This window comes from Opisthocomus hoazin, chromosome 3, assembly GCF_030867145.1.
Source record: "Opisthocomus hoazin isolate bOpiHoa1 chromosome 3, bOpiHoa1.hap1, whole genome shotgun sequence".
NCBI lineage: Eukaryota > Metazoa > Chordata > Aves > Opisthocomiformes > Opisthocomidae > Opisthocomus > Opisthocomus hoazin.
Window position 1 is genome coordinate 61,080,765 of NC_134416.1, and position 27,832 is coordinate 61,108,596.

At 40.0% G+C, this 27,832-nt stretch overlaps 1 protein-coding gene across 2 annotated transcripts in view; it reads left to right on the plus strand.

Moving 5' to 3' along the window:
* GNAL (G protein subunit alpha L) overlaps positions 1-27,832 on the plus strand; it is a 195,769-nt gene that overhangs the window by 122,217 nt on the left and 45,720 nt on the right. For both annotated transcript variants that reach the window (XM_075416484.1, XM_075416485.1), the window contains exon 5: positions 15,042-15,139. In XM_075416484.1, coding sequence (XP_075272599.1) covers positions 15,042-15,139 — 98 coding nt within the window. The remainder of the gene's footprint in view (positions 1-15,041; positions 15,140-27,832) is intronic.

The following is a 27,832-nucleotide window of genomic DNA, read 5'->3' on the forward strand; positions in this document are numbered from 1 at the left end:
GCTTTCCAGCCACTCCTCCCCAAGCACGTAGCGTTGCATGGGGTTGTGACCCAAGTGCAGGACCCGGCGTTTAGCCTTGTTGAACCTCATACAGTTGGCCTTGGCCCATTGATCCAGTCAGTCCAGATCCCTCTGCAGAGCCTTCCTACCCTCAAGCAGATCAACCCTCCCACCCAACTTGGTGTCATCTGCAAACTTCCTGAGGGAGCACTAAATGCCTTCATCCAGATTATTGATTAAAGATGTTAAACAAGACCAGACCCAAAACTGAGCCCTGGGGAACACCACTCGTGACCGGCCGCCAGCTGGATTTAACTCCATTCACCACCACTCTCTGAACTCAGCCATTCAGCCAGTTCTTTATCCAGCGAAGAGCATGCCCATCCAAATCATGGGCAGCCAGTTACTCCAGGAGGATGCTGTGGGGAACAGTGTCAAAGGCCTTACTAAAGTCCAGGTAGATGACGTCCACAGCCTTACCTTCATCTAGTAGGCGGGTCACCTGGCCATAGCAGGAGATCAGGCTGGTCAAGCAGGACCTGCCTTTCATGAACCCGTGTTGGCTGGGCCTGATCCCCTGGTTGTCCTGCACGTGCCCGCTGAGTGCACTCAGGATGAATCACTCCATAATCTTGCTTGGTACCGAGGTCGAGCTGACAGGCCTGTAGTTCCCAGGATCCTCCTTCTGGCCTTTCCTGTAGATGGGTGTTACACTGGCGATCTGCCAGTCATCTGGGACCTCCCCTGTTAGCCAGGACTGCTGAGAGATGATGGAGAGTGGCGTGGCCAGCTCCTCCGCCAGCTCCCTCAGCACTCTTGTTTCTAGTAGAAATGTAGAAATAAGGACTTGGTAGGTGTCCACAGCAGGCACCATCAACAGAAGTTTAAGATTGCTGTTGTATTAAAATGCTGTTTTAAGAAGCCAGCATTTTCACCAAGTTTTTTAATAATTGTTCAGCCCAGCAGTCTGCTCAAGCTACATTGAGGGGACAGCTCTGCCAACCCACTTACCAAGAGCAAACGATGGTACTTGGCCGGTGCCTATTTTCACAATGTTGGTCTGCAGGGCTCAACAGAGGGCAGAACTGTGCTGAAAAGAAGTGTCAAGAACTGTCTTTCCTTGAGAAGAAATTGAGGAGGAATTGGGCAGTTCCCCCAGCTTCCTTCTGGTAGCTGTATTAGCCTTGACACAGCACTAGCATTTAGGCTCCAGCCTACCCCAGAACGAAGTCAGTGCTTAAAAAGCCATGCCTCATCTGTGGCGTCTGAAGTTGCTGATGGCCATTAGAGCCTTGCATAAGAGCTGCAGTTTATGTACTGAAGTGATAGCAGCATCAGAAGGTTCAGGTTAACATCAAGATCCCATTGCACCGGGTGCCTGCGGTTGCGAAAGCGCCATGTCCTCTAGCCTTACTGAGATGTGCTGCCTGCGTGCGCTCAGTGCAGAGCCATTTTGTGGAAGGACAGAGATAGATACTAGGCCACATGGGGTAGCGTTAAGGAACTAGAAATTGTACAAACACAGTGCATTGAAGATCCAGTTAATTAAAATACTTGCCCATTCTCTATCAGATTTGGAGACAGTCTCTAAAAAGTCAGTAAATGTGTTAGAGCATTAACTTACATTTTTATAATGATTTCCGAGCAACAAAATCATAGTTTGTGCAGGGAATGTGGATGTCTTTTCGTTTTGAATTGAAAAGTCACAGAACTCTATTACATGGATCGTTATTCTCATGTGAAGATCATTCTGCTGTTTATCCACATTTTATTATAGTTTCTTGTAAAGAAATCTGTGTGAAAAAATAGCACTCAGACAAAAGGAGAATGGGCAAAAGGCTTTATTATTTAGTTCCTGTTTTAAGTGCAGCATAAATACAGTTTCAAAGTGTGATCCTGTAGAAAACAAATCCTGAAAGCAAAGTTTTAAGTGAATTTCCTTATCTTACAAACTGAATCTGTCATGAGGTTATCTGTATAAATAGCTTTAAAATGTATATCAAATGTTTGTTTAATTAAATTATGTTGCATTAAAAACAAAACTTGATCTATAAGAGGTAGATAAGAAGGCCAAAACTTAAAAACAGAAACAACTGTATATGAAAAAAGCATTGGTGTTTAACCAAATGTGTCATACACCCTGCGTGACTGATTGGAGAGCTGGCAGGATTCTCCAGTTCTCCAGGTCTTTGCCTTTCTTTTTGTTTCCTGGAAATAAAACAACTTTTCCTTTTGATACTTAAAAATGTAGTGTTTGCTTTAAATGTAGGTATTGTTCAGATATAATGAACGATTTCATTGTGTTAAGGTTGGGACTTGCTACAACAATTCCAATTCTGGTACTTATGTATATCTTCTGATTTAACGGCAGAAAAGATCTTTGAAGTAATAATGGAGAAGGGTCTTTTCCCTCACTAGTGAAATGCGTTTCAACTTGGAAAATGAAATAAGCCGTGGATCGATAAATAATGGATCAGTGGGCACGTAGACAGGAAGAAGAGTTTGGGGAGTATTTGTTTGTTCAATTAAAAGTAACTACTGGCGATTTTACTACCTTCAGTTCTCAAAAGTCTGTGGTTGCTTGAAGGCTATACTCTGCAATGGACCTGCTCTTAGTATCCTGCAAGGCTCTTAGAATGCCTGCATGCATTCGTAGCCCAGCTGTGTCTTCTCTTTCAGTCACTCAGGGGAAGCAATAGATCTAAAAAATCTGTCTGTAGAATGGAGTTTCCCTAGAAATGTCCAGCGATTGCTGCTGTAAGAAGTTACTTTTCTGTTTCGTTTTAGAGTCGATTGGTTAGTTTTTGTAACAGAAGGCAACAGAAGTCTGGATCTGAATTGTCTCCACGTTGTTTCAAGGCCTTGCTCACAATTTGCCCATATCTATCTGAGGTTTTCTCTCCAGATCCAACTGAATGAAGTTCACATTTCTCTTCTGTCAGGCATAACGTCTGGTAGCCCATTCCTGTTGATGTACAACCAGCCACCTTACGAGGAGGTTGCTTGATGACCCTATAGTGGCCCTGATGGGCTCTATGGCACAAGTGGTATCTGAAGAAAGCTGGGGGAGAAGAGAAGGTGCAGGGAGGCTCCTTGCGGACTGACATGGTGGGTCTTGCTTCAGTTGCTGCAGGTTGAGGAGAGTCCAATAGCAGTGACTTCAAACTCACTAGTTCTGTGTTTTACTTCAGTAGGCAGTACTTCAGTTGGTGGCAGTTTGATTTTAATTAATCTGAAGAAATGTATTCCCTACCATTACTGAGACAATCGTAAATAATTTCTTTCTGTTTAAGGAGCTCTGGCAATATTTGCCTTTTAGACTGAGGGAATTACCGGCTTTTTATTATTTCACTCAGTTCAATTTTTTTATCTTATGTCCATGCTTCGACATAATGTATTGAGATTCATTAACAGTCCTTTGGCAGTCACAAGACACTAATCATCTGTTTACAATATTGATCAGCAGCTTTCATGTTAGATTGTATTTGAAGTGAGAAATAATCCTGCAGTGAATAGTAAATAAAAGACTGGGAAGAAAGGGAAGAAGCTAGCTTAGGCTGTATAAAGTATTTTTTTCAGGTTCCCAATAAGCTGGAGCCCCATAACAACTTCCAGCTCTGAAAGTCCAGCAGAGTTTCCCATCCACAAGTTGTTCATTGTCTCTGGTCATCAATATTCATAAAGATAGAGATTTCTGTTCCTACAGATACAGATTTCTGTTGACTTCTAGGCAGTTTCTGATTGCAAGAATATTTATGTGCTAATAAAAATACTTAGGTTCTGATGCTTCAGCAATTTAATTTGTTACTGTATATGCATTCTTTCTATATTATACATAGTAGGATGTTATTATCTCATTTCTTCAAAATGACATACTTTGCACAATGGAAAGTAAGAACTAAACACTAGGAATTTAATTTTTACTTTTCTGAAGTCCCTAGCTAAATTTTCTCTGAATTAGTCTGAAAAGGTTGATTTCTGGGGCTTGTCAGCACTAGATTCATTGGGAATGGCACTAAGAGAATGTTGAAAATGATATAAAGTGTGGCCAAGATTTACTTAAGAACTTGTATTACTTGTCAGCGCTTTATTAAGACAGCTCAGTCTTACTGAATGATAAGATACAGTAGTTCTGCACCTATAAAAGTTGTGAGCACATGCCTTCAAACAGTGGAGTTCCTTTAAAGTCTATTACTTTCAGTTACTCAAAATTACTAGTTCCTGCCATTATATCCACAGTCTTTTCCCAGCTTTTAAAGGCAAGAGCCGTCAGATATAAAAGACAAGACGTTTTTCCTTTGGAATCCTTATTCATATACTTATATCTACATTTGTGGTTGTTAATTTACAAAAATTGGTTTGCTGAAACTCCATTTAGTTTAGTCAGATATATAATAAAGACTTGTATTTCCTTTTCCTGCTGTTATAAATATTTCAAAATTAATAAGTTACTGTGTTAAAGCTAGTCTGGCTTTTGCACATGGATGAGGATAGGAAGAAGTGTCAGAGAAGGGAGATAAAGCTGAAGAATTTAGATAAAACTTGTGCAGAGGAGTAGGAGGCTAAATAGATCTGGCAGTAGCAGGCTGACTTTTCCATTACTTTCTGATTTAATTATGAGAGTTGCTTAAGTTGTGGATGCTGCCTGTTAGTCACATGATGTTGCCAGCATTTATTTCCGAATCAAATCTATAAAAGGAAATGAGAGTTCTCGGTCCTTGCAAACCACTTGTCTGGTAGGAAATCACTTACAAATAATAAAGCGCGTACTAGAGCATGAAATAGTTTCTTGCTATATGACCTTCAAAACTGGTTTCAGGAAAACAGTTGAAGCTGTGAGTAGTAGAGACTTTGCACACTGTGAGAATTATAAGCTTCAGGCTTGTGTTTTTTCGGCTCACTTTTTTCGGCTTCGCTATGAAACTGTATTTACAGAAGCAGCAGGGCAGGAGAGCTGCGTGGGGACAGGGGAGAGAGAGCCACGTCCCGCAGCTTTGTGCCCCACCAGTCTGACTCTATTGGGGGTATCCCCACCGTCTGAGTAAGGAAAACCGAGGCAGGCTTGTAGGAAGGGCTGGGAGCACCACAGGACTGGCTTGCATAGGGAGTCAAGTTCTCATCGTCAGAAGGTGACAAAGTACACATTTAGCTTTATGTCTTCAAAGCAGCAGACAAGAATTAACTGCATGATTTTCACTGCTCATTGAAATAATAACCCGCCAGAGGATCTCAGGGGTTTTGTACTGGTTTGTGCCAGTGTGCAGTGTGGCATGGAAAAGATGACTGCCTTACTATACAGCTAAGAAAAAAAGTGATCTGATACAATACCACTCAAGATTTAAAGCCATAGGGGATTCAGATACAACTCTGACATGTTATGGCATGTAAGTTATTATTATTGGCTTGTGTTTTGAAAAAAAAAATATGGATAATATTTCCTGCTGTGAAAAGCCTGAAGTTTACCGATTTATAGTAGATGTCTTACAGCAGTACTTCTCACTACCGTAACAGTCCCATCATCGGGGATTGCAGAGTGGTTTGTACATATTCACTGACTGGACATTATATTGACTTACAAGAAAAAGTAGTATGGTGTTCGTTGCGGTTTGTTACACAGACGCCCAGGAGTTAAATGATTGCAGAACCAGAAGCAGTAACGAAACTGCTGTGGGTTGATTTGCCGTCCTCTACTCTGAATGGACTCCGCTCTGTCTAGTCTTGCCTAATTAGATAAATACTCAAATTTTGACATACCAAATCTGTACACTTTTGCAGTGTCATTATTGCTTTCAGTAAACAAATAAACAGCAAGCAAACATCTCCCAGTACAGATGACACCCAGATTATGTGTTTTTCAGTAATTTTTCCAGTTTGAAAGCTCAGTGCTCTACAAAGAGAACTGTGCAATCAGCATCTTGATCACAGGGATAAACCACCTGCTACCAAATTTTATAAAATCATCATACATTTCTGATTCTTCTGTTTGGTCAGTACCATGAAGTTTTGTATGTTGTTTAGCACTTGCAGATTTACCGCATACTTTGTCATCATCAGTTGTCCTCAAAAAGTTCTTCTTTGAGAGGGTTTTTTTTTAAATGAAGAGCTTTATGTGCGTTCAAGGGAGAGGTCCTAATATAGACAAAACCAAAATACCTTCAAGGAAAAGAGCGTGCGTGAGCTTTGCATCCTCGGCACAACACATTTTTTAGGCACTATCTACACTAAGTAATTTGCTTAAATTATTTCTCCTACTTTCCTTAGTAGAGGGCTTGATGGCCCCCTCAAAATAGCAGGTATTGAAGGATTTGTGATGGCAGACTAAAAGTTGAAATACACAGTCAAAACGGGAGCTAGAGGACTGAATCAGAGGTTTTTGTTTTAAGTATGATAAAAGCTTCATTGTCTAGCTCAGAAAAAAAAAGCCACTGTTTAATTAGTGAACAAAAAGCGTGGAACTGCTCTTCAACTGGTAATGCATTTATATCTTCAAAGCCTATCTTGTCCACAGTGCTAGCCCCAAAATATTGTGAAAGCATAAAATCATGTTTTAATTTTTGTTTTTGCTAGTATGATCTAAAGAACTTTCAGACCTTCTTTTAGTTTGACACATATTATTTTGAAAAATGTATTAATGTATTTCTCAGACTTTGTAGATGAATTCTGTGGTCTACAGAAGTGAACTTGTTGATTTCTATAAAATGAGATGGCAAATGGAACATGTTTCTAGCAGGCAGAAAGAAAACGCTAAGGCAATCAGGCTAATACCTTCACTGTACTTCTTGGAAATGTAGTGTAGAGAAAGAACTTAAAAGTCAAGTCACAAAAATAGTTCAAGAAAGGAACATAGAATGTACTGTGCTGGTTGCACTCCTGGTTTTTGAACATTGTCAACGAGCTCCACAATTCATACGTTTTGTCTAGATGCAGTGGCATGTGGTAGCAACGTGAAAATGGTGCTTGTATACCTTTATAAATGCTGTTTATTTCCCCACCTTCTTTCCTGACACTTCCAGTTTGGAGAAGATTCTCCTAGGAGTTAAAACAGATCGTTTTTTGCAACATAAGATGCACCAACAGCGGTGTGTTCTGTGAAGGTGGTATTTACCATCCTCCCATGTTTGGTTGTAATGAACTGAGGTTATGGTTAGTGCAGACTCATCGTGCTTGAAGGCTGTTGCCTCCAGCCTAAAGAAGGCAAAACAAGCCCAATGAAAGGAGAGAAGGTAGATCTGGATGTATTATTCTGTAACTCTCTTCAATAGATCGGAAGTTAGGTTTCCGAGGAGGGTTATAGGCCAAACTGCTGCTTTGCCTATCAGTGAGTCACTAACTAGCAAAGTAATTGCATTGATTATTGCACACCCACAAATTACAACAGAAAATAACTTGAAGGGGCTGAAAGTTGTACTTTTCCTAAAGGTTTCTGTATAATTAATCTACTGTAAGTGCTGGTGCTTTAGCAACATCTGAACCCTGCTGTTAAATGTGGTCCTTGTGTACCAGTTGACCGCTCCTGCATGGTTTTGGTGTTTCTTGTGCTATTGCTTGGGTGCTAATGAAGGTTTTGATGCCACTGCTGTTGGAAAAATTCAAGTCATGTGTTATGCTTTTGTTTTTAAATTGTGACTCTGTTTGCTTGTCTTTGTGGCTGGCATTAGGAGTTTGAGCAGCTGTATTTTGTATACCTACAGCAAAACAGCTCCCTTGTTAGGCAGAACGTTTCATAAAGGAATAAGAAGTGGAGCTGGCTGAGCCATAGGGGACACTTTTGTCTCATAAACAAGAGCCTGATTATCAAGAGACTGTACTTGTTTGTGGAAGAGGTAACTGAGCAGGCTTCCTTCTCTCTTGGGCTTCTATCCTGGTACTTTACCCCATAATTTCTGCATTAAGTCCATTTAAAAATTTTTGTTCCTACAACTTATGGTTGCCCTCGGTAGATGTTTAGCACTGAGGAGTATTTTTAATAAAAAATGAGTTACTAGACTTGGCACAAGCAAACCAGTAATAATTGGAGGCACTGGTACAAATTGTCTCTCACTGTCCATTCTGGGTTTCTTGTGACATCAGTTTACAACTGCCACCTCAGTTAAACACTGGGTTAAGATTCAAGTTTAAAGTCAGGCTCTCAAATGTAGGATTGCCTGTGCAACACCTCTATTTACAGGATTATGCAGATAGCTTTTTAGATTTTTTCTTTTTTCCGTAAGGCCCTGACTCTTGCATTGCAGAGAAAAGCCTGGGCAATAAAAAACAAATACTATTAAAAAATTGCAATAAAAGATTGTTTGTTTGACTTAATTTCGTCTCCCTACTGCCTACCTGATTTGTTGCATAGCACAGAAGTACCCTTTTTTTGTTCTCCTCATTCACCGTGAAGCCCCACGTGTTATTCTTTCAGGAAGTTTGCACGATCAATTTTATTATACGTTATTTACAGTATTAGTAAACATTCTTAAAACAAAAAGCAGATTTTTTTATTCTTTGCTACATACTGAAAAATCTTAGCTGTTGGATTATGTGATGTTGACCTGCCATGTATATCTTACAGAAAGATAATTGTATGTGATTTAAAGGCTTTGAGAGATTAACAAACTAGTATGCATTAGCAGTACCATCCTATTTGGAGATTCAGAGATGCTTATATAGGGTAAGCATGGGTAGATAGTAGGAATACTCAGCGTACTGGGATGCATGCATAGCCTCCAGAGGGAAAAGTGGTTTTCTTCCTTTGACCAGATTTGTAGCTTTCTCATGGTTATATCGGTCATTGTGTTTAGAAACACAGAGATTTTTCTCTGTTGTTTTTTTCCCTTCATTCTTAGCAGTTATGTTGTAGAGAAAGTTAAATTTAAAGCAGAACCCAGTCACAACAGCAAAGTTGGGAAAATTTGTCTCTGGTTCCAAATGCACAAGTCTTGAATTAATGAGAAAATGAGTATCAAGAAAAAAACATAACCTAATCTTAATCTGAGTATCTGAGAACTGTTTGCAGCAAGTGGAGACTATAGAGGCTTGCAAGAGAGTCGTGGAGCCGCAAAAATAGCTTTTGCTTTATCCTGTTAAATTCCAGGTTTTACTTGGCTGAAATATGAACTTCTTAAAATTGCCATTCTTCTGTTACTTTATGTGGTTTATGCTACAAAACCCAACAAAATACCGATATGTTCATCGGCTTTGTGGCAGCTGTTTCAGCCAGAGTGGCAGCAGGCCCTCCCCGGGCCCCCCCAGCAGCTGCAGAGCTTTCTGGAGCGTGTGGGGGGGAGCTCGGCTGAGCATCCCCTCACCGGGGATGCTGTCCCTCTGGTCATCCGGGGGCTTTTTCACAGCTCTCCAGGAAGCGGAGAAAGTGCTAGGCTGGAGTCCTTCCTGCTAGTTGTCTCTTCCAGACATGGTTGCTGCCCGTCCTCCCCTGTCACAGCACCGCATCCTGCTGCTTGCTGTTGCTGCCGTGCTCGGCGGCTTGGGCTGCAGGCTGATGGATCTGGTTCGGTTTTGACCTCAGATGTGGTACACAGAAAAGGATGCTTAAAAGGATATTGCTTGGATTGTGGAGTCAAACATGTCACTTTTAGAAAAACCTGAAGGTAGTTTGCCTGTGCCACCTTAATTTGGCTCCAGTCAGTGTCATCGTTATGGTATTACAGTGTTACCCATCAGCTGTCATTCTTATATTCCACAAAACTTTTCCATAGTTGAGTGAATGGGAGGCTGGGACTGCCTTCCTGCCCTGTGCATTGGGAAGTGCAAGGGGGGTACCCCCTGCTCAGCAGGGAGGCTCATCCTTCCCTTCCCGTATGAATTCTGTGAATTATCTTGTGCTGCAGTGGTTGTTCGGAGTTTGGGAGGTGTTAGGGTGGGAATTTTTAATGCATTGCATGATTTACTCTTTGTTTGGTTAAGTACATGAGAGAAGAAGTAGTAACTGAAATTCAGAATAGAAGTGACGACTTCATTTCACACCCACAGTGGCAGAACTATGAAAACGTGTAACGTTTGCCACTTCTTTAAGTGGTTGTCAGGCTAATCAGACAGGTTTAATCTGTGTTTTAGATGAGGAGTTGTCCTACAGCCCTGAGGGTTGGGAGAAGAGCATGAATTTTGGCTTGAGGGAGATCGATCTGATTTCACATTGATCTAAGCAGCTGTTTCCAGGTTTACAATATATTAATAGAAGAAATAAGCAGAATAGAAAATACAGTGGAGTCTTGCACATCCCAGTTTCTGGGAGACTGAAGGATGACATCAGGATAGCTATTAATGTATGCTTCTGAAAGGAAGACAGAAAGGAGTCTTAATAGAATAAAAATTGTGTTCCTGACCTAAGGTGAACTTTTGTGGTTTGTAAAGCAACTAGATGAAAAGTTCTGTTTCCAAAACACATAAAGATGTATTCGTGAAGATATGTCATTGTTTAATCATCACTAGTATTTATTCCCAATTTAGGCAGCTGAAAAGTGAAACAAATCCAGTTTTTAGCTACTTCAAAATTTTTTGTAGGAGTTATAAAGGGGAGGAGGTTTCTAAGGTAACTTACAAATAAATAAGTTTATTTCCAAAATAAGGAAAATGAAATTTCAAGAACATACTGTAACTTCTAGTAGGACAAAGTTAAAAGACAGTGCTTTGAGACTTAGCTGTGTTGCATCTGTATTTGTTGTCTGTATTGGTTTCTTGGAATGTTTCGTATAGGAATATATTCCCTCCTTTTCTTTCAACCTAAAATTGTTACCTTGAAATTGGTGGGTAAAAATATTTCTGCAAGACCTTTTAAAAATGTAGTGAAAATACAATAGTGTTTGCATCAGTGATATCAGCTCAGGGTGCTTATGTACATCTTAACTCATTTTGTTCTGAAAAAAAAAGAAGCATAACCTGTTTATGTCACTTCATAATTTTTAGATTATGTGTGACTATTTATATATAGCAGAAATGATCTGCTAGTGAAAAGGAAGCTCGGGAATGCAGGGCTGAGTTTTTTGGATTGTCTCAGGAAGAGTGGAAAATTTCCAGATAATTTTATATTAATAAATATCTGAGATGTGTGACACATCTTCATTTTGATCACATCAAGAGTTTGGTATTGTATGGTCTAATGATTGCTATAATGTCTTAGGTAACTGGTGTAAATTAACATGTGTAAAGTAAAAAGTGCCTGTAATTCATGAGACCTATAACTTGTGAGACCTGAGGCATCATAATTTGCTTCTCTAATGCTCTAATTAAAATACTACATCCAAAAATACATCAATGGTTTTATTTTATATGTATATTAATAGGTGCAAATATTTGTATGCCCCTGTCCTTAAGGAAGAGTTTGGATGAAACAGCTCTGTTTTGCTTGGTGTTCATAGACTTGTCATGATGGAGGTGTTTTTCTGCTTTCAGGCGTAGTACCTTTATTCCTGGTTCTCTTCAGGATACCAAATATTTTTAGTAGATTGCGGTGACTTTGATCCAGTAGAGGTTTGCTGCATGTGCTTGCAAACCAAGTGCATCAGGTGCCCCTAGCGATTTTCCATGTCCCTGTTTTTCTCCTGTCCCAGCCGAGGTTTCTTAAAGCATCTAGCTCATGACTTCCAAGAACTTCTGAATAGCCACTTCCCAAAAGTCAGACCCTTAAGAAAATCTTAGTTTGGCCATCTCAGAACGTAAGCTGCTAAGGTCACAACTTTCTCTGAAAACCTTATTTGTGTTGTACTGATGTAAGGTAATGTCTTGTATGTAGTTCCCCGCCCCCCAGAAACATGAACTGAAAAGTTTTAGCCCATCTTCCTGTATCAGCTGGGCCAAATTTGAATTCTCTGTCCTTTTAATTGCCCTGGCTCTTCCCCAGGATGGGCAATGCCAAATGTGGCTGCCACCCCAAGGATACTGAAGCCCCAGAGCAGCCCAAAGCCTAAGCCTGCGTTAGCTCACCAGTTCCTGCTTGCCAACAAGGTGGCCATGCTGTGGCCATGGCAGGAGGAAGAGGTGACAAGCGTTGGGGTTTACAGGAATGAGTCATGAGGATTGGGGATCGGAAAGCAGTTGCTGGAAGGCTGGTCTGGCAAAGGGGGCTTGTTCGCAGAGGTTGAAGCTAACGTGGTGACTGTTATCTGGATGTTGTCCAGCGATGCAGAGCAAGTTGGGATCCAGACACGTTTGCCACCTGTGAGCAGGATGCTTCCGTGTGCTGGACCCTGTGCAATGGGAATCTTCAGCAACTGAGGAGAAAAAATACTGAAGGACTTCAAGGAGATGAGAAAGGGGTTAAAAACAAGTGTGAAAAGTTGGATCATGGTACTTGGTGTCTTGAAATGAAGCAGGATTTTTCTGGGAGGCTTTAGTCACCTGGGAAAGAAGGATCGGGTAGCTGTGTGGGAGGCAATTTGCAGGCAAGTGTACTCCTCTGCAGTAGATCGGTACATTTTAATGAGGTAAGTATATTTGCTCCGTTTTACAGGGTTTGCTTTGGACTAGAAGTCTGGAAGTCATTTTAAATAGACTGCCTTGAGATATAATGGTCAGGTGGAAATATTTAAAGCATATAATATGGAAACCCTGTATTTACAACATATTTGCAGGATCTCAGAAGCCAAGCTGAAAAGATTGCCTCTTTTGCAGAGGAGATTTTTGAGAGTAAATAAAGCTCGTACAGAGGATGTAAAAACAGGAGTGAAGTTAGAAATTGCTGTAGCTATGCAGGTTTGGGGTTTTTTTATTATTTACTTATTTATTTACATCTGCAGCCATCTCTCAATACATCCCACCCCTCAGGAAAGGACGCTTTCGTGCTGGCATCCTGCTCTTCCCATCCTCTTCCTGTAGGCTGCGTGAGGCTGAATGGGACCATTTTTAAGATTTAGGTTCCTCTCAGAGGTGGCTTCCTGGACTGATGGCGAGGAGGGGAGGGCAGCTGCACCATGCTCGGCCCCAGCGCCTGGAGCAACAAGCGCCCGCGGGAGGGAGGGAGGGCTGAGGCTGTGCACTGGCGGACGCGCACCCGTCAGAACGGGTGGCAGAGCTGGGTCCTTCTCTGTCCATTGAGAAGGCGACACCTTTCTTCGGACAAAGATGCCAGCAAGTGAGATGTGTTCAGCTGATGCACTGAGTATCAGTCAAACATAAGCTTGAAGTCTGAAAATGTTTGTTCTGTGTTTTCTGGTATTTAATCATTTTGACTTTTCCAGTTCCTTCTTTTTCTTGTAATCATGCTCTCTGTTATGTGTGTCGGCTTTCTCCTTCTACTTATTTAGTTTGATTTCTTGTCCTTTCTTGAGCTTGTTTTTGCTTTCCTTGTGCTGTAGGAACAGAATTGATAATAGCCGTAGCATAACTTCATAAGGTGGATCTGCAATGTTTTAAACAATCATTACATAAGTTGTTAAAAGAACAAAGACAAAATAAACACGTCCTCACTACAGCGAAGGAATAAATTCCAAGGGCAGTATAAGCATCTGCCAGTCTCTAGTGTTGCTTCCTCTCTTCTCCCAAGAATTTCTGGGAAGGTTTTTCACGCCTGCTTCAACATCTCCTTTTCTCTGAAGTTTTGAAAACTTCTTAAAGAGTGGATGTTTCTCTGGCTACATTGTGCACAATATAGTTGAAAGAAGAAAGCATTTCTGGGGTTTTTCTGTAGCTATGTTCAAAGCTTAACTAAGTAATTTTTGGTACTGGTTTGTTCTGAAAACCTTGTCTTGTGTTTTGCCTCTCCCTGAGAAGGTGGCCAGCAGGTCACGGGCAGTTGCTGGGGAGCGGAGTGTCACCTTTCAAGGCACCTCTCAGGGGAAACCCATACAGAGTAAAAGTGAACTCACTGTGCTGTCAAGGTCTTTTCGCTACAAATTTTGTCTTTTGAGAGAAGTTTTTAGTCCTGAAAAGGTGTGGGGAAGGACTGGCAAACAAACTGAGAACATTTCAGAATTAGATCTTCACACGACATTTCGACAGGATTATGAAGTGCATAGCAGTATTGCAGCCAATTTACACAGAGCCAGACTGAACTGTGGAAAAGCCATTTGTTAGGTTGCACAAATTTATGACTGCCCAAAGGACTCTGATGATTTAGTAGCCATGTTGAGGTGTTAAAAGATTAGAAACAACTTCTGTGTTTATGTTGACGTACCACTTTAACAATTTGATTTGAGGGAGGAGAAACTCAGTCACATAGTAAAGGAAATACGAACTTGTCTAACCATTCTTTGTTTGATTTTGGAAGGCTTTAGCTGGAGAAACTCAGTTACGGTTTGACTTACCAATAATGATAGAACATAAAATGGACTCCCAGCTTTCAAACAAGCTGGAGCGTGTGAGGCTCCACAGCAGGGGCTGGCGGAGCGGAGGAGCCGGCAGGCAGGGTCGGACCTACCACTCTGCGTTCTATACAGCGGAGCTGTGGCTTCGCTGTCACCAAGGACGGCTTCAATTCCGCTTTCAAGTAATGCTGAAATAAGCTTGCTGGCAGATATTTCTGGATTGGGTTGCCTGAGATAGCAGCTAGGAGAAGCCCGTTGTGCCATGCAGCTGCTTGGAGGAAGCAGTGTCGAGCAAAGGCTCTGAAAGTCTTGCAATCAAATTACTATGTGGCATGAGAAAATGCCGAGCAGCGGAAGGTTGTGTTTTTCAGGAAAATTACACAATCTTTTTAAAGTTACAGACTGGTTCTTTCTTTGGGATGCTAACGTTTATATGCTGAGCTGCTTTTTGCATCATTTTTATGTCTTTTCTATGATAAAAGCATAAATTCAATTAAAAATTAAGTGAGCATGCTTCTAGGTAACATTTGTACTTAGAGTGAATTTTATGTATGGACTGGCATGAATTTTGAAAACAGTCTTCATTATATATCATGTACTGGAAACTGTCAGCAGCCATATGTTTGGTATATTTTACTGCAATTTTGCTAACAAAAGTTTTTTGCTTTTCTTCTTTTTAAGGTATAATCTCTCATTCTGCAAAAGTATAAAGCATGAAGGTTGGGGGGAAGGAACAACACATATGTATTGGGTCTTGAAAAGACTGAGAAATGTTCTCTTATTTGTTGCATTTCCAATTTGCAGGAATTCTTTGAACATGCAAAAAAGCTCTGGGATGATGAAGGCGTGAAGGCATGCTTCGAGAGGTCGAACGAATATCAACTGATTGACTGTGCACAGTAGTAAGTATTTCTTTTTATGGAATTAATAACCAAGAATGTAATAATTTATAAAAAGTTAGAGAATATATTAGCAAGATCTAGGAGTTTTGCAATGCAGCGATTAACGTTTTAACTCTCTATATAGGCTGAGCATGTATAGAACAAGTAATTGATGGCTTTATCATCGTTTGCCATTGTACAACTGAATATTCTGCCTCAGATATTTAACAGCTAATAAAGATGAGTATGAAAAAAATTAAATAATTTTAAGTATCTTTGTTCCGTTTGAAATAGATTTATGTAAAAACATTTCAATTGAAACTATTAAGTTTCAGAAATGTAGAGCCAATCTAAGGAAAATGCTTTGTTTTAAATTCTAAGACCCAGAGAGTGCTGAAATTGCTCTGTGGTTTTGCATTCCATTAAAGTTCCTGAGATTTTTACCTAACCAGATATATACCTGCATTACTAATGTATTTTCTGGAGGAAAAAAGTGATAAGCAGTATTTCATTAAAGATAGCCGTACATCTGGTATTCTGTCCTTCATATACATCAAGTGAAGCAGTATGTGTGTGCAGAACAGTCATAATGCTTAAAAGGGTTGATCTGATTGGAAATGTTCGGAAAAGTGATATGTAGTAGATTGTGCAGGTGCAAATCATAAATGCATAGTACATCAGTGAAAACAGATTAATCAGGAAATAGTCCATTAACATGCCAGGGCTACAGAATTCAGCTGTCCTCGGTAATAACCCAGTGCTGAATTAGACTTTGACCAAAAATACACATTTCATGTGAACTGCTATTGCGAAAATGTATACTCTTACAGTTGCCATGTGATTTAGGGTTTTCAGAGAACACACTCTAGTGTGTTATGATTTGTGTAATTGGCAGTATGGTCGGCAGCAATGCCACAAGTCCGTTGTAGCGCTCAGTGTTTTGTTTTTCTGTCCTCTCTGCTCTTGGTGCCGAGGCTGAAGCAGAGGAAAAGGGCCCTGTCACTAAAGGAGTTGTCACGCTTCTACCGCAATGGGGAATTCCAGTTTTGTGGGCCATAGTTTCTTTTCGCTCTTTCCAGACTATTTTTTTGAAAGAGAAGGATCCAGTAATGATTCATCAGCACACGGAAGTGAGGGAAAATTACCTATGTGTAGGAAGGAACTCATTTGACCTCAGTGCACTGAATTTACCAAAACTTGGGTATTTGCTCACAGTCCAGACTGGCTAGAAATGAAAGCAGTGGTTGTACACAAAAAAAATCTAGAAAGTTGTCCTAAATTGTGATCAGTGGGTTTCCCCTCTGCCCCCACCCACCACCACTACCATGGTACAGATCTGAGCTATGCCTGCTGATAAGTCTGGACTGGCTGTTTATTAATACACTCAAATAAGACATCAGACCAAGAAAATAGAATAGTGTTATGTAGGTGTCTCCCAGTCCCGCTTTGAAAAATAGTGCTGAAAGGACCAGGCAAAAAAGGAAGACACTGAATTATACTATTAATGGTACTGTGCTTCCCCTTAAAACAATGATGCCTATCTACAGGCTTTGACAAGGAGAAGAATGCCAAGTCCTGTGTTATGTCCAAAACCAAAACACAAGCGGGGAAAACTAATCCTACTACCTTTTTTCCTAAAAGCTTAAAGGAAGATTATTGGGTTTTTTCCTATGTATCCTTCCTCCATATCTTCTAACTGGCCTGCTTTATATTTATTGTAGTAGTAAATATAACACTTGCGTATTTCTTCAAGACACTTCATGAAATAGTATTTGATACTTAAATATCTGTTGAGTGTATGAGTGCTTTCCATTTCGTGATCTACCTGAAAATGTAACAGCTAAGTAACTTAACCGCGTTTACAAGCCTGTAGTCTTAGAGCAGAGGCTTGGAAGTTGGGAACAGCCATGTCATTGATGTAATCAAACAGCCTTTTTCTCACAGGTATGGATGATTTAAAACAGTGATATGTACTCTTAACAGAAAGAAGGTACTAAAAATACACGCAACTTTTATCTGCCCCTTCATCATTCCTGGAAAATTAAAATGGTATTAACAGTGTCAATGGAAAGGAGATTTAGAAGTGGCTGTGTCTTTGCTACATGCCTGTATTTATATATTGCACGACAGGGGTAGTTGCTTTACTCAGAGCATTTCTGTGCTAGCACTGGATGGACATTATTCAGAGTGGTGGGGTCATGTCCCCCTTGTAACTGACAGAGCATGTGAGACTGGGTTAGAAACACAACTCTGATGGGCACGTGTGTTTTCTTACTTGCACTTAGAAAATACTACCTGTGAGAGTGTTGTCTTTCTGACTCAGCAGGAGCGGATGGCATTCCTCTCAGAACCTGTCCATCTTTAATTGATAAAGGGGAAAAGGGAAGGAGTGTAATGTTGATACACATGTTTACTGTGGGATTTTGAAACATCTGCAGTGTTTTCATTCCACTGGCTTTGGGAGAAAGCATCCCACGCCATCAGCTAAATCCTAATCTTTTACTGGATAGTGAAGGAAGAACACTATCAGTAGGTCACCACTAATTTCTCTGCTTAAAAATAAACCAAAGCAAAATCAAAAAAGTCCCAACGTGTTAAAATACCATTGCATTATAAGCTGGGTGGCTGACTTAAAATATTGAACAGCATTATCAGCAAATTATGAAGTCAGCCACCCAACTTGCTGACCATTAAATGAGTTACAGATACAGTGTATTTTGGAATAGTTTAATTTGGCAACAGTACAGAGCTTAAATATTTTTAAAACTTAACCTAATTTTCTTTATTACTGTGGGAGTAACATTTGGCTGGAAACAGAGGTAGCAGAAACACACAAAGACAAATGTTTTATTTACATTAAGCCTGAAAGTTGCTTTTCCTTGATCTTTAATGCCCTTTTAAATTACCAGGGTACTGTTCCTTCACAGAAAAGAGGATGAAAGCCTGCTTGTCAGACCATTTTAATGTTCTTACACGACTCCCCATGTGTCTGCACTTCTACTAAGTGTCATGTTGGTACATCATGTGATATTTGTAATAAATACAAACCTGTGACCAAGCCAGAGGTCAGACCTTGTGGTCTGACAGTGGTAAATGTATCATAAACAAAGATCTGAATTGTTCTTTATCACTAACTACAAAGATATCTATGTAACCCGTGGAAGGGGAAATGTTGCATGGCCATCAACCATATTTTTTCCTTAATGACCTTCGTATCTTTCTTCGAGATTAATATCTTAAAACTGGCAAGTTATTGTATTCCCTATCTTCTGATTTAAAATTTATTTCAAGTTCAATTTCAAGTTTAATTTCAAAAACTGATACTTAATTTGAAAAGTTAATTTGATTTACTTGTGTCCTCATTTGACTTATGTAGATTTCAGCAGGTTGTTTTGTTTATGATGATATATCTTACACCTTACTTTGGTTAACTTTGACTTACTTTGAACTACTGTGATCATGTCTGCATTACATAATTCCTATTCAGAAAATTCCAGCTATATAAGGGACTTTCAGATTGTGATATACTGCTGTCTTGGCATTGAGGTTGCTAGTATATTAATAATAGAACCAAATATGTTCATTAAAAATTTCTTGTAGTTCTAGGACAGTTTTCTGAAAGCTAAATTGTTTCCAATAAGATGAATGCAACTCCATTTTTTAGTATTTCAGTTTCTTCATACTAGTTATCGAATGCCCAAATTTTATTGTGTCCATGGAAGGGAACTGCAAAGCAAGCTTCTATGAATGTAGAACAGATCAAAACAAATAAAGGCCCAGGTATGATGGCCTACCTTTAAAAAAAGATCCAGAAAAAAAGAGTTGATGAGTTGATTATCTGTCTTTATAAACTTCGTAAATCTAAGTAAATTAATTTGTTTGCCAATGAGAAGGTATAAAGTTTCCTTTCAACTAATAGCATACCGTGAGGTAGCGTTATAGGTTGTAACCACCTGTTTGGTGCATTAAATGTAAGTGGGCTGACTTCACCCTAATGTTGGTGAAATGATTGCTGTATTATAAGCCCCCTTTCTTCACCACAAACCATACCATGTGCTAACTGGTGGCTGCTCTAGCAATCCCAGAACAGGCACTGAAGTTACTTTTTGCTTGGAAATCTGACATATGTGCCCACAGACAGCAATGGAGTTGAAGACCTTTGCAGAACATCAGTCGTTGTCAGGGGATATCGGGCACCCCCAGTCTGGTGACATCCACCAATTGTTTTGATAAAGCAAGAGTTGAGTTATCTTAGTTTTGGTTACTCAAATGTCAGTTATTCAGTTGACTGGGTGAAATTAGTTGCAGTGATCAGAAATAAGGTCTGGGGATACTCAGAGTGCTTAAACACTGTCAGGAAAAGGTGGTAGTTTTAGAGCAGAAGAGTAGACAAGCAGAACTAGGCTCTTTTGAAAGGGGAGAAAGAAGACAAAACCAGAACATCCGATTCTCTTGTTAGGTCATGCACAGTTTGCTCAAAGCATTGCTGTTAGGAAAGAAATAACTACTACCAGGTTTATTGGAAGGTTCCAGACTTGAATTTTGTCCCATTGAATTCACACAGAATAACAGCATGTGTGTGCACGGGTGGCCCTAGCTGGACGGATTGTACTTGGGTTCACAGAGTTCCTCAGTGTAGGAAGTAAAGGAAGGACTTAAGGGAACCCTGCCCTCAGCCAGTACTTTATCACAGTTTGTCTATCAATCTTCTTTCCCTGACAGAATGCACCACTTCTGATACACTTAACTGTGAAGGCCTAAATCAGTCTCTATGCAAACATTTGGGCTGATAAAACTTGATTATGCAAGTTCTTGGGAAAGCAAACACAAGGGATGCGAGCTTGGCCAAAGAAAATTGATTTTATATTTGAGCTAATATACAGGGAAAAGACACACCTTGAGTTCTTTTTTTTTTTTTTGCAGTTATTCTGTCTTGAGAAGGGTTTCAGCCAGCTTCTGAGGCATCTGTCCTGGTATTAGGTGGAGAAGTTAAAAAAAAAAGAAAAGTTCCTTGTGGTGTTGTCCACAGATCACAGAATCACAGAATGGTAGGGGTTGGAAGGGACCCCTGTGAGTCATCTAGTCCAACCCTCCTGCTGAAGCAGGGTCACCTAGAGCAGGCTGCACAGGACCTTGTCCAGGCAGGTCTTGAATATCTCCAGAGAAGGAGACTCCACAACCTCCCTGGGCAGCCTGTTCCAGGGCTCCGTCACCCTCAGAGGGAAGAAGTTCTTCCTCATGTTCAGACGGAACTTCCTGTGCTTCAGTTTGTGCCCGTTGCCCCTTGTCCTGTCACTGGGCACCACTGAAAAGAGCTTGGCCCCATCCTCCTGACACCCACCCTTCAGATATTTATAAGCATTTATGAGGTCCCCTCTCAGCCTTCTCTTCTTCAGGCTGAACAAGCCCAGCTCCCTCAGCCTCTCTTTGTAGGGGAGATGCTCCTGTCCCCTCACCATCCTCGTAGCCCTCCTCTGGACTCTCTCCAGTAGCTCTTCATCTTTCTTGAAGTGGGGAGCCCAGAACTGGACAGAGTACTCCAGATGAGGCCTCACCAGGGCAGTGTAGAGGGGAAGGAGAACCTCCCTCGACCTGCTGGCCACACTCTTCTTGATGCACCCCAGGATCCCACTGGCCTTCTTGGCAGCCAGGGCACACTGCTGGCTCATGGTTAACCTGTCGTCCACCAGGACACCCAGGTCTCTCTCCACAGAGCTGCTCTCCAGCAGGTCCGCCCCAAGCCTGTACTGATGCATGAGGTTGTTCCTCCCCAGGTGCAGGACCCTGCATTTGCCCTTGTTGAACCTCATCAGGTTCCTCTCTGCCCAACTTTCAGCTCCTGATGTAAGATTACAGAGAATTTATTTTTCTAACAGCAGCATTTCTTGAAACCAAGAATATTTCTGACTTACCTTGTGCTCTCCTAGACCTAAGGTTTAATTACTGGCATGTACATAGTCATCCCTAAATTCCCTCTTACAGTCTGAGGTCAGAAAACCCGCCTTGGCATTATCTGCTTCATCTAGTGTGGCACTTTGGTCCAGTGTGTTGGTATGTACAGAGGCTTCACGCATGACTGTAAATAAATATGAGCATTAGTGCAATATATACTTTCATTTAGCGTGGCTTCAGGATTTGTTACTTAATGCCAGGGATTTTCCTAGAAGATTGTGTGTATCATACTACAGATTGGATTCTGCTAAAGCTCTCAAAGGTACAGGTTACACACAGGCTGCATCAACACAGTGGCAGCTCAGCCCTTCCTGCAGTGCCCTCCGAACACGGGTTGTCAGTGTACCCCAGCTGCCTGCAACAGTGCCATCGTTCTCGTTATTAACCTTTTCAATGCCGTTCATTCCTAATTCTGTCTCCTTTGAAAGTGCCGTAGTAATAACTCCTGGTGTCTCGACTGTGTCATGCACTTTCCTTATTCTGACAATGTATGAGACTTCAGCTTTCCCAGCTTTGGTAGCGGAATAGCAGAATTGCTTTTTTTTTTCCTCTTTAGCATTAAAGAGTGGGAAAGAAGTACTTTCCTGTCATCTCAGCATTTTTGTGTGGTTTATTATCTTCACCATATATAGGATTAAATCTAGGGATTATGTCCTGCTTTGTGTACTTGCTCTCAGGCTCTCCATTGGCATACACTGTTCAGCTCTGTCTAATTTAAGAACATGGAACATGAAGAAAAAATAATCTTGTGGGCATCCTTGAGATCCAAGTTGAAATTTTGCTGAAAAATTCTATAAACCACTTAATATTTTGCATAAAACTGTCACTGATAATTTTAATTAGTGACTGACTGTTGCAGCCCATCGAACATTTTTGATATATCCCATATCGTGTGTCTTTGTGAAAGGAGATGCATGGAATGGGTGCCTTCAGTTGGATTTGTATGCTCTCGGCTCTGTCTCAGGTTTCTTCGTAGTAACTCCTGTGTAGGGGTAATTCAGATAGTAAAGGTCACTGAAAGTGACCCGAAAAACAGAGACCCTCCAAAGCTGGATGCCTGGAGCCCCACAGCACCCCCATCCACTGTCACTGAAGGAAATGAGAACAGTTTCTTCATTGTTTATGTTCTTCAGGAAGATGACTAGCAAGAGGCCAAAAGAATCTGACCTGGTGAGCTTGCATATAGCATGACAAAACTGCAACAGAAAATACAAATACAGTTACTGTTGAATAAGAGACTTTTCTAGTTTGTGCAGATGTATTATCTCCAAAGTCATTAGTCCAGCAATCTATATTTAAACGGACAAGTAACAAAGATCAATAATCAAAGCATCAGCACCACTTAAGGAAAAAATGTTAAGGAACTGTAAGTCTTTCATTTGCCCCTGGAGGAGCAGTGTGGTGCCTGTGTGCTGTGACATCATTTGAGACAAAATCCAAAATTATTTCCTTTAAATCTGCTGGCCCTGGCAAACCGCCCGGGAGTTCTACAGTGACACACTGCTGTCTCTGTGTTTGGAAAGACTTTGATGTCCTGTTGTTCCGAAACACACCGCCTGCATGCTAACAATCCCAGTGCCAGACTTGGTTCTTGTTAGGACCATTATCCCCGCAGAGAGAAAACAGAAACGGAGAGGGAGGGCAATCCAGTGGCTTTGTGCAGACATCCATCCTGGAGCATGACATGTCCAGCCTCCGATTTGCACAGTCCTGTTTGTCCTTTCTCTGTTTGCTGCGTACTTTGAAGACGCCTTGGTATTTCTTTGCACGTGCCTGAGAAGGTAAGGCAGCTCATTGAAAGGGAAGCAGGCCCATGAAATACAGCTGCTGAAGTCATGTTTTTGTTGTGGAAAGGAAGCGAGCAGAGGGAGAGTGGGAAGGAGTTGCTCAAGGTTTAGGGAGGAGGAGAGAAGTTGTTGTGCATACTGATCAAATAATCATGGTCTACACCTTTTGGAAGTCCTTTACACATGGCGGTAACGTTTATTTTCAAATGTAACGTAGTATGACTGTGGCTTCCGATTAGTGTTTGAAACACACTTTTTATTGGCAGACTAGAGCCAGAAGGTGTGAAACAACTCAGAAGCAGCTCCCTTTCATCTTCGCTTTTTGTCTTTAATAAAATTTCTTTCATCTAAGGGATGGTGAAGTAAATGTGGATGCATGTATGATAAATTAAGGTAAACATACCAATTGTAAGCTAGAGAATATTATTTTTAAAAGTGGTGATTCTTTTCAAACTTGGTAACTGCTTATTAAATATAGGACAAATACTTTTTACTTTGAAAAGTGAGGGAAAGTATGAATTACAATTGTTTTATTCCTTATGTAACTAAATTTTGGATGGTGGTATGGGAAAACTATAATAATATGATTTTCTTCCATCTAAAATTCTGTTCTGGTTCATATATAAACATCTGACTGTGATGGTGAAGTTTCCTCATTTTTCTTTTCAAGATATCTCATGCAGTATCACTTCCAAACCTTAGAAATTCATTAGATAGGTTAGAAGCAAAGTTTTGTCTAGTTAATTCGTGAACAGGTTTCTCCACTTACTTGAATTAAACTATAAACCTTAACCAACCAGTAAATTGTTATTTAATGATAGAAAAAAAAGAGAAGGGTTATGATTATAGGTAATTACTTTAGCTTTACTGATGAGTCTTCTAAACAGAGGTGTTTGCCAGATAGGACAAAAGTCATTCTGCAGTGTGTAATGCTTAGATTTTTCACTGTTTACTGACTTGCAGACCACACTCTTGAGAGGCAGAATTGTGGTTTCTTAAAATGTGCGCTGGGAATTCTCTGAAATAACCTTTTCATCTGTTGCTGTGGTTGTTGTTGTTCCCCTTTCTGCATTCACTTACGAAAAAAATCATTAGGCTTAACCAATTAACCCTAATTTTGGTAATCAAAATGTGGCCACGATGTTCTGTAGTACTAGTAGTAAGAAGTCTAAAAATATGGAAGAAGCAGCAGCTGTAGAAGCCCTCAAAATGCCTTTGTGTTTCCAGTTTGAAGGAGGTAGCAGTATGAAAATACTGTTCGCAAATAGCCACTGTGGCATATGGGCAGGTACCTGCCTGTTTTAGCCACTTCAGTTCACAAATGCTTTCCATACCTCTAGAAGACAATAATACTTCAGAGAGAAAATATTTTATAAACACAGCACCCTCTGTGTGTTTTAAAAATTAGTATGACAAATAGTTTTTCCTGTTAACTAGTTACCATTGGAGAAGTCTTTAAGCAGCCCTAGATGGGCTGCTCAAACATAAAATTAAACCATACATTTCCCACACATTTTTGTGTGCATGACAGTCTGTTTTCTGCAGGTTTAGAACAAGCAAAAAGGTTGGAAACGTAAAGCAGAAACCCATAAAATTCTCCTTGACCTCGATTTAAAGTAGTAATAAAGACCAAGCAAAGTTATGACAGATGCATGAAAGTATACTTTCACTCTTGTTAAGAAGTTTTATTAAACATTTCTAGATTCCTTTGAAAAATATAGCAAAGCTAACTTTATTCTGTTGAGGAAAGAGTTCTTTCCTCCCTAGCCAACAGTATTTTTCAGTTTTTCCTGAATGCCTCATGAATGATTTTTTAAATTTTTTTTGCTGGCCGTCTGCACACATGGTGTAACAGTAGGTGCAGGACATGTTAGCTCAGCAGAGCAACTCAGCCCTGTTTAGAAATACAATCCGTTAAGCGAAGTAGAGGATTGCAAGCAGGTCTGTCAGCTGAGCTTGTCTGCATTTACTTTGCTGTGTTAGTATCCTGTATTTAATTTGGAGATATGTTTTTCAATATCCCTTCTGTAGAGGTAAACCGTGGACTTTCAGAGGCTTATACACATTGGCTGTACACACTTCAAGCACTTCTAGAGCAAAAGCTGACTAAAGAATGAGGACACTCGAAATCACTCTCAGTATATAGGCTCTTAAAGCTTTAATATCCTTGAAAACAAAGAAAGAGCATTCTGTTGCATTTAGTATTAAAGGGAAAGACTATATTTTATATCATAGTAGTGAGGACAGGAGTGAATAGGTACTGATACAGGGCTGAGTCAGTGAGCTGGCACAGTGGGTCAGTGTGACTGGTGAAAATGGCAAGAACCTGGGATGTTGAGCCAGGGGGAAAGGAAGGCTGCTCCGTAGGGCTGGACTTACTTGAGGGCCATTTTGCTTTAATTTTGTATATTACAAATAATATGAGGTTTTTTTTAAATATATGAATGTAAAAAAAAAGAAGTTAAAAAGGAGACCTTGAAAGTTGCTTTGAAGTAGATGTCTGTCTAGAGTACAGACACATAACTGCCGATAAAGAGAACCTTAAAAACTGTGTATTTCCTACTATCAAGTCAGAGAAAGAAGAAGAGTAAGCATCACTTACAGTAATCGTGCTGATACAGCTTAACTCCAGAAGTTCTTATTGTGAATCATTGCTTGGCGTCAGCATCTCAAAACGTCTTCAGACAAAATAAAACTGCAGATGTTGGTTATCTAGAATCTGCATGCAGGATTTATGAGTAGATTTCAGAAGGAAATTGTAGGTCATTCTGTCAGTTCTGGTGTTATTTATATGTTGTTCTTGCTCTAGGACTCTTCCAGTGTATGCGTGGGAGAAAGAGTAAACTATGACCAAAGCCAGCTTCATTATGTTGCAGGGAACGTTAAGATATATTTACTCCACTTCTCCAGCCTATGTCGATTGATACAGAATTTAATTCAGTCTGTTCATTTACAAATCATTGTCGAGTGTATGCATGTTCTTAGCGGAAGAGATTAGTTGGTCAAAGAATCCGTTAGCCTATTAATAAGCTTATTATATAACACAAATTTATTTTTAATTTTTTTGTGGCTTTTTTTTTTCATGCTGTAGAGAAGAGTGTGTTCCATATTCTGTTGCTTTAAACCTAACCTGCTGTGAAACAGCTGTTTACATAAAATATTTAATACAATACAAGATCTGTGTAATAAACTATAATAAATGTAAGTTGGATGCTTAAAAGAGAAAGAAGAGCACTCAAAATTTAGTAGCAAGCTATGTGGGATACTGTCAAATTATTTACACTTCGGCTTCAACTTCCCTTAAATGTCAGATGCATTTTTTTCACTTAGAGATGGTCTTCCCCCCCCCCCCCCCCCCAAGTAGACAGTTTCACGCCACTGGATAATGAAAGGCCAAAAGTCATATTTCTTTCTTAAGGCACTACTCACTGGCCAGACTCTGCATGCATGGGCTCCTCTGCGCTAATGTGTGTACACAGCCTTGTTTAGGTTAGGATCTACAAGAAGCCAGGATTTGGGTTGTGGTGTTTGTCTAAATTAATGCCGCACCAACAGATTTGAAAAAAGAAAGATGGTGGAATGTAGAAGTTAAGAAATAAGAAAATAAAATACAGTTTATACTGTGTTGGAAAAATGTAAAGGCTAAGCTTCTGTGCTTGAAAAAGAAATTTTACACCTCAGACTAAACCAAAATAGAGGCGTGGTATTTGTCCGTTTGGTTGTAATCCCAATTTTAAGGTAAGTCAGACTGGGAGACTAAGCAGTTTAAGGGTGTCTCTTTACTTCTCATAATCAAGTTAAAGCTGATTTTGTTCTTTTTAATACAAGACAACGGTGCCAGAATTTTTAAAAAGTTTATTTGACTTTAGAGAGGCTGTTTCAGTTGTGTCTGTTGTATTAGTATTCCTTCTGATTTAATTATAAATGTTTGTTATAATGGTGGGGTTTTGCACAAAGTTTAGTTTGAGCCTAAATTAAGCAGTGGAAAAGCAAATATATATGAAATGTATCGGTAGACTTCCTGTTTAATGGACACACCAAAAAACTGTCTTCCAGAGTAAAATTTGTGAAAGTTCATTTGTTCTAGAATTGGTTTAAAAATTAGCTTTTTCCTCATTTTAGTACTCCCCTGACAATCCCTCTATTTGTAATCAAAAAAGAGAGATTATCTTAACCAGTTATACTTAACTGCTAATGCAGGAAGAGGTGAATCTTGAAATCAGTTGTTTGGGTTTTCTGAGAATAGTTTTCAGTTTTAATTTCCTTGCATGAACATTATGGGAGAGATTGGGGGTGTATTTTTGTTTTTCAGATATACTTTGTCGCAGAAAAGGAATTAGGCTGAATATCCAAAGAACATTTAAGTGCATTTTTCTGACCAACGCCTGCTAATGCATTGCTTGACTCCCTGCCTTTGCCTCTTTACCATTTTTTGTCTGTGTAAATAAGGGCTTCCATACCTTACTTCTGGTTTAGAAGAATGTGTTTGGGGTTGGGAAGATCTGCATTCTGAACGTTAGTGTCCTGAAAGTCCAAAGGTACAGATTTTGGGTATTTATTAAGTTTCTTTCCAACCACATTGTGAAGAAGTTTAATGATCAGAATGGGTATAATTTCTTGGCCTCCACTTATTTACTGGCACAACTATGTCAGACCTGTAGTTGCCAACACTACTATAGCAATTACTGAAAAATAGTTTGCTGAAGAGCAGTATAAATAGCACTATTGCCACTAGGGTTTATTCTATTTAGAGACTGTAGAAGTAAGCTCTGCTGGTAAAGGAGCTTCTTTATCCAGAATGACTTTTTTGTTAATTGAGATTGTTGGCTTATTACCTTACGTTGTCAGTGTCTTAGAAACTTTATTTCCTGCAGGTTTGCCGTATACTAGATTTTCTCAGTGAATATACTGGACTCTGCTTTGAACAGGTGTTTACTAAAGAGACAGATGCCAGTGAACAAACATTTTGCTACAT